General features: G+C 36.4%; 2 protein-coding genes and 1 long non-coding RNA gene across 6 annotated transcripts in view; 1 reads left to right on the top strand and 2 right to left on the bottom strand.

The window, feature by feature from the left end:
* The window catches only part of FAM117B (family with sequence similarity 117 member B), a 77,287-nt gene extending 76,963 nt beyond the window's left edge, over positions 1-324 (top strand). The window contains exon 8 of the mRNA XM_081815358.1: positions 157-324. Within this exon, the coding sequence (XP_081671484.1) occupies positions 157-247 (91 nt within the window). The 3' untranslated portion in view covers positions 248-324. The remainder of the gene's footprint in view (positions 1-156) is intronic.
* The window catches only part of LOC145720742 (uncharacterized), a 440,998-nt gene that overhangs the window by 369,204 nt on the left and 64,018 nt on the right, over positions 1-7,776 (bottom strand). The gene's annotated exons all lie outside the window — the stretch shown is intronic.
* The window catches only part of ICA1L (islet cell autoantigen 1 like), a 61,311-nt gene continuing 54,016 nt past the window's right edge, over positions 482-7,776 (bottom strand). For 3 of the 4 annotated variants that reach the window (XM_081815362.1, XM_081815365.1, XM_081815363.1), the window contains one exon: positions 483-3,598. In XM_081815362.1, coding sequence (XP_081671488.1) covers positions 3,483-3,598 — 116 coding nt within the window. In that variant the 3' untranslated portion in view covers positions 483-3,482. Of the gene's footprint in view, positions 3,599-7,776 lie in introns of all 4 variants that reach the window. The other variant, XM_081815364.1, reaches the window with a different exon arrangement.

Genomic DNA, 7,776 nt, shown 5'->3' with positions numbered 1-7,776 from the left:
AAAGGAGGAGATATTTTATGGTTAGCATATTAAGGTGACCCATCCTGTTCAGTAGGTTTTTATTGCCATATTTAAACACCTTACCATTGTATGTGTTTTATGTGCATTACTTTCAATACTGTTGAATTAATATTTAAGTTTGTATTTCCTTCCTAGTTTAATTTCAGTATCCCAAGATTCTGGGGCTACTTCATTGCTCAAGGTAAGAAAACACAGGGCCCTGCCAATACTATGGCAGAAGATATAAACTAGATTGATTCTGGCTTCTTTTTATTCCTGCCTTCAGTAAATCAGGTTAAATACTATGCTTATATTTCATTGGTTATTGTTTCTAGGCTCAAATTTTTAATATTTGATGGTTTGTATTTTGTTAGTGTATTTACACAAAGAACACATTCTGTTATTTCCCATATGACGTCCCTTCTGTATGAAGTTAAAAAGAATCAGTCTTACAAAGAAAGATATTAATTGCCTTGGTTTTATTTTCATTCTGTTATCTGGATCAATTCAGACTACCTTTTACTACTATGGTCCTGAGGTAAAACCCAAATTTTTGAATACGTTAACAATAATTGGATTTGTATTGAGTACTTTAAGAAATCAACTTTTTTGTTTTATGGCATCTTGTAATCTTTATTAAAAGAGGTTCAGAAAAAGAGAGCACGAACTTCCTTTGTTCTTATGCTGTAAGACCTCTACATTTCCAGATGGTCTATAGTTATGTGAAGTAAATATCCATAGTTGAAATACAAACACTGAATTTCATTGTGCAAATACAGAAACCTATTTTTTTTTTAAAAAATACAGTTCATTTCTAACCATATCAGAGCTATGTTTTACAATTAATGAAAGATTTCAAAAAATACAAAGTTACACCAGTCTGATCTTAATATACCCTGGTATTCCTGTCTCACTTGTAAAGTGGTCGTAAGAAAGATTAGACAAATTTTAGTTCTTGGGCTTTTCCAAGGTTAAATGCATTCTTATTTGGTAATAAAAAGTAGGAGATATTATTTTCCCCCATTTAATATAAAAACATCCGTTTACTTTGAAAGAGTTCTCAGCCTACCTTTGGTTAAGGTTATTTCTTATTGAATGTTTGATCTAGATTTAGACAAATAGCAACTGATCACCTTTCTGTTCTATGTTTATCATGTCTTTCCTTCACTCCCTACTGAATAAGTGGTTTGTTTCCTCTATTAGCAATCTATTTTATAATATAGCCAGATTTCTGTTTCTGGCCTCTAAATGACTGAACTTCAAATAATTAATCTTGAAAAACTATGGTTACCTTCATTTTAATAACAAAGTTTTCAATGTGCTCTTCAAAAATGGAGTTGTTAGATTTGTTGAAATTATAACAACTTGCTAAGACAGTTAATGTGCTTTTGGATTAAATGGGCAACTACATACTCAGAAGAAATGTTAAGAGAATCTAAGAACTGAATAATAATAATCTATTGTGTGGTTTTTTTTTTTTTTGAGGACTTCTGTTCTTTGGAAATTGAGGGCAATGTGAATACACTGATAGTCTGGGATTCTGGCTTCTGGCTTGGAAAGATCAGTGGTTTTCCTCTGTGTTCAGGTTTTATTTATTTGTTTATTCGAGATAACAGGGACTACTTTGCATGCATGTGAAGGAGATATAGAAATATTTTGTGAACTAATGTATTAGTGAAAAAATTAATGAAAGAAAAATGGCACAAACTCAAGATACAAAGTTAGCATTATTTTTGAAGTATTCGAAGTTGAGAGCACAGAGTCACCATAGGTACAGAATTTAGATTGTAATTACGAATCACAGTCCTTGGTGATTGACTCTTCTGGAGAATTTCACTGAATAAAAAGGAAGAGGTAAAAAATGCTTCTGACTGAAAAGATAACTAAAGAAAGAAAGAAACAGGAATAAGCATGAAAAGACTACATAACCTTTTCCTGAGTCAATGCTTCTGATCCTCAGATAAGGTCTTGCCAGCCTAGGTGGTACTCTGCCCCACCACCAGTGATTTCCTGGAGGGCTCGGGGGCAGTTCCAATTATAGCTAGGCCAGAGTGCTGTGCATGGAGGTGGAGTGCACTTTACCCAACTCTGGTGCAGTCCCAAAAAATGTTCTATTTACAGTGACTCGGACATTACAAGCCATTCTCTTATAAACAAACAATAAATAAGCCTGTTGAAAACTGGGAGCACACGGAAACTGCTGTGAACACCTCAGTTAAAATGTTCCCTTATGGAGATGTAATGGACTGGATGACAAAAATAAGGCACCTGGAGAACTGCCTCAAATCTGAAGGATGGTCAAGAAAAAAGAACAGGAAATTGAGTGATATGTATATACAGTGGCTATGGGTTCACTGGCTTACACTAACCTCCCTCCAGTAAGGGTAACAATTTTTCCTCAGTCATCAAATAGAGCCTTAGATGATGTCACCCACAGAAAGGGAAAAGTGGAAAAATAAGACCCTTTCTGTTTGATCATGCGGAGCCTTCTGTGACTGCCAGAAAAGTAATCTGGATTAAATCGTGTCAAGAAATAGGTTATAAGTGTACAAATATGTACAAGGATAAGCTTAGAATTTTTCCCTCATTCATATAGAAGTTTCTGGGTAATTTCAGGAATACTATTGCCAGGTGCTTAGGGATTGTCCTCCCCTTGCTTTCTTTTCAGAAAGAATATGAATACTGTACATTATGGTAACAATGTGTGAAAAACCAGGCCTAAAGACACCTGTACAATGTCTTGAATATTACTGGACATTCTTGTGGTTTAGGAGATGGGTTTATGAGCTTCTGCAGAGGATAGATTTAGCAAATGAAGCCTCCTGCTATTTTCCCATGAAAACTCAATAATGGAATTGAGGGGTATCCATGATTTTCTGTGAAGGAAAAAAACTAAGTAATGTTACATTTTAGCCTCCAAGTGGAGAAAAGCACCAAGTTTCTCTGGGATTTCATTAAAGCAAACTGAGTTCTCAAATCTTACTCTACTTTTCTAACTAAAGACAAAACTGTTCTGGTTCTAGTGTTATTTTCCACAACAGAAAACTCCCCCTGCTATGGTTTTATTTAAAAACCAACCCCAAATCACAACCAAATTTACATGCTGTCTTTATCCACATACAGAATTCTCACAGCCAGCAAGGCAACTTACACATAAAAGGCTTTCCAATGAAATAAGTCCAATTCCTTATTTACAGAAGTATTCCTAATTATTATTTTGAAATAAATTTTGGTATCTATTTCCGACTCAGTGGTTCATAGTATTTTCCACATATTATCAACAGCTGCAAATCCAAGATATTAAAGAAATACTTGATCTATTCAAATGTAGTCCTTACCATCTCTTTAAAGTTGGCTGAAAAGTGTTAGATTCACAAACACGATGCTTTTGTGTATGGGTTACAATATAAACTCCTTTCCACAAAGGCAATATGTTGTAAAATTGATGTTTCAAGGCCACTGAAGTGACGACATAGTTTCAGTCAAGCATTAAGTAGTTCATCATCTGAGTGTCCAATAGCATCTGGGTTTGAAAGTGGATCCAAGTCTGCAAATAGATTGAACCAGGCTGACATGTCTTGGTTACCATTGTTGAGAGCTATTAAAGAAGAAAAGACACATTGAAGAGTCTCAGGTTTTTAAAATCACATTACTGTACTATTTTTTTTTTTAAATGCCAGATACTTCTACTTTGTTCTCCTGGGATGCTAGCTTTTATTTTTATTTATTTATTTATAAGATTTTATTTATTTGAAAGAGAGAGCACAAGTGAGGGCAGGGGAGTGACAGGCACAGGGAGAAGGAGAAGCAGACTCCCGGTGGAGCAGGGAGCCCAATGCGGGGCTTGATCCCAGGGTCCTGGGATCATGACCGGAGCCGAAGGCAGACGCTTAACGACTGAGCCAGCCAGGTGCCCCTCCTTAATAATTTTGAAAAGCTAATAATGTAGATACCTTGTGCTTTGCTGAGGCCCTTCTATGTAAGTAATTTTATGTTGCTCTGAGAAATGATTAAAAGTGAACAGGCAGGCAGTAATAGTATTAGAAACACAGATAATTTAAAGAAGTCTCTCAGGTAAGTTTCAAAAGTAAAAGTAACCTTTGTTCCTACAAAGTAGGAACATTACATTTATAAACTTGGTGCTTAAAAATCTATATTTATTATAAAATATTAAACATGGGGGAAGAAAATCCTTCTATCACATTAACATACCCAACAGTTCTCATTTCAGTTTACAGTTGTCTTTTCCATGTGCATTGTACAAATTTTTGACATATATTTTATGGAGTGGATTGTGTCTCAGATATAACTTCCTGTTAACCAACTCCCTCTCACCTCCCTGTGGAGACTGGAAAATCACATGTATCAATAGTCTACAGGTTGTACTGTGCCAGAGATTTCAAGGATATACATTTAGGCTGAAGGCTGAAACTAGTAAAAGAATGCACAATGGCACAGTGAGTCATCTCAGAAGGCTAGGCTCTTGAGGGTTGAGGGGTCCAGTAGCAGCACTGAGACCCAGGGGACAATCTAAAGACCTAGATATGATATGAGAGACACAAGGGGCAGAGAATGGAAGGCAGTCATACTCAGAAGAATCTAAGGCAACCCTCTTTTACAAACATGGTTTCCCACTTTCTGCAGGTCAGAGGGCTGTAGTTTGGACTGTGGGGATTCCAAGCCTTAAAGAGCAGGGAGAATGAAAGGCTTCTGTGTGTGTCCACTTCTATTTCTAGGAGCCCCAGATTAGTGATACCCACACAAGTTGTCGCCTTGAGTCCTCAGCACACTACCTATTAATAAGTAATAATGGGCAAATCATTTAACCTCACAGGCTCTTATTTCCTCATCTGTAAAGTAATAATCATTTAGCATTAAACCAGGATACCTGAGAGGGAACAGGAGGCCTATTAATAATTATGCTGGGGGTGCCTGTGTGGTTCAGTTGGGTAAGCATCTGACTCTTGATTTTGGCTCAGGTCATGATCTCAGGCTTGTGAGATCCAACCCTGCATCAGGCTCCATGCTCAGCAGGGAGTCTGCTTCTCTCCCTCTTCTCCTTCTGCCTCGCCCCCACCCCCCCACCATGCTCACTTGCTTTCTCTCTCAAAATAAATAAATTCTTTTTTTTTAAAAATGATGCTGGAAGAAGCAAAAATCTCAAAACAACCTTACACCTAAAGGAGCTGGAAAATGAACTAACAATACCCCAAGTCAGTAGAAGGAAATACTGAAGATTAGACTAGAAATTAACAAAACAGAATCCAAAAAAACAATAAAACAGGTCAATCAAACCAGGAGCTGGTTCTTTGAAAAGATCACAAAATTGATAAACCTTTGGCCAGACTTATCAAAGGACTCAAAATCAGAAATGAAAGAGAATAACAAACACCACAGAAAGGATTCTAAGAGAACATTATGAAAAATTATATGCCGACAAACTGGACAACCTAGAAGAAATGGATAAATTTGTAGAAACATATAATCTCCCAAAACTGAATCAGGAAGAAATAGGAAATTTTGAACAGACCAATTCCTAGAGATGAAACTGAATCAGTAATTTAAAAAAAATCCCAACAAACAAAAAGTCCAGGACCAGATGCCTTCACTGGCAAAGAGTTAATACCTATTCATCTCAAACTGTTCCAAAAAATACGAAAGGAAGGGAATCTTCTAAATTCATTCTATGAAGCCAGCATTACCCTGATACCAAAACCAATACATCACCAAAAAGAGACAACTATAGGCCATTATCCCTGATGAACACAGATGCAAAAATCCTCAACAGAATACTAGCAAATCAAATCCAACAATACATTAAAAAAAAAAATCACCGGGCGCCTGGGTGGCTCAGTTGGTTAAGCAACTGCCTTCGGCTCAGGTCATGATCCTGGAGTCCCTGGATCGAGTCCCGCATCGGGCTCCCTGCTTGGCAGGGAGTCTGCTTCTCCCTCTGACCCTCCGGACCCTCCCTCCTCTCATGCTCTCTCTCTCCCAGTCTCTCTCTCAAATAAATAAATAAAATCTTAAAAAAAAAAAAAATCACCATGACCAAGTGGGATTTATTCCTGGGATGCAAGGGTGAGTCAATATTTGCAAATCAATTAACGAGATACATCAACAAGAGAAAGGATAAAAGTCTTATCATTTCAATGGATGCAGAAAAAACATTTGACAAAGTATAACATCCATTCAGAATAAAAACCCTCAATAAAGCAGGTCTAGATAGAGGGAACATACCTCAACATAATAAAGGCCTTAAATACAAAACCCACAACTAACATCATACTCAATGGGGAAAAACTGAGAGCTTTTTCCCTAAGGTCAGGAACAAGACAAGGATGTCTACTCTCACCACTTTTATTCAACACAGTACTAGAAGCCCTAGCCAGAGCAATCAGACAACAAAAAGAAATAAAAGGCATCCAAATTGTTAAGGAAGAAGTAAAATTTTCACTATTTGCAGATGACATGTACTATATATAGAAAATCTGAAAGACTCTACACCAAAAAAACTGCTAGAACTGATAAATTCAGTAAAGTTGAAGGATACAGTATCAATGTACAGAAATTTGTTGCATTTCTATAGCTAGTAATGAAGCAGCAAAAAGTGAAATTAAAACAATCCCATTTACATTTGCACTAAAAATAGTAAAATACTGAGGAATAAACTTAACCAAGGAGGTCAAAGACCTGTACTCTGAAAACTATAAAACACTGATAGAAGAAACTGAAGATGACACAAACAAATGATACTCCCATGCTCATGGGCTGGGAGACCAAATACTGTTAAATGTCCATACTACCCAAAGCAACCTACAGATTTAATGTGATCACTATCAAAATACCAACAACATTTTTCACAGAACTTTGAACAAATAATGCTAAAATTTGTATGGAATTACCAAAGACCCTGAATAACCAAAGCAATCTTGAAAAAGAACAAAACTGGAGGTATCACAATCCCAGATTTCAAGATATATTACAAAGCTAGTAATCAAAACAGTATGGTACAAAAAAAAAAAGAAGAAAAAACCAGTATGGTACTGGCACAATAAACACATAGATCAATGGAACAGAATACAGAACACAGACATAAACCCACAATCATATGGTCCATTATAACAAAGGAGGCAAAAAATGCAATGGGAAAAATTCTCTTCAACAAATAGTGTTGGGAAAACTGGACCACTTTTTTATACCATACATAAAAATAAACTCAAAATGGATTAAAGACCTAAATGTGAGACCTAAAGCAATAAAAATCCTAGAAGAGAGCACAGGCAGTAATTTCCCTGACATTGGTCATAGCACCTTCTTTCTAGATAGGCCTCCTGAGGCAAGAGAAACAAAAGCAAATATAAACTATTGGGGCTACATCAAAATAAATCTTCTGCACAGCAAAGGAAACAATCAACAAAACAAAAAGCCTACTGAATGGGATAAGATATGTGTCAATGACATATCTGATAAAGGGTTCGTATCCAGAATATATAAAAAAACTTACACAAATCAACACCCAAAAAACAAAGAATCTAATTAAAAATGGTCAGAAGACATGAATGGACATTTCTCCAAAGAAGACATCCAGATGGCCAACAGACACAAGAAGAGATGCTCAACCTCACTCATCATCAGGGAAATGCAAATCAAAACCACAATGAGGTATTACCTCACACCTGGCTAAAATCAAAAACACAAGAAACAAGTGTTGGCGAGGCTGTAGAGAAAAAGGAACTCTTGTACACTGTTGGTGGGAATGAATTAGCATATGAT

This window comes from Leptonychotes weddellii, chromosome 3 (assembly GCF_054177405.1).
Source record: "Leptonychotes weddellii isolate Sample4059 chromosome 3, ASM5417740v2, whole genome shotgun sequence".
In the NCBI taxonomy this organism is placed as follows: Eukaryota; Metazoa; Chordata; class Mammalia; order Carnivora; family Phocidae; genus Leptonychotes; species Leptonychotes weddellii.
This window is presented reverse-complemented; position numbering and strand designations above follow the sequence as displayed.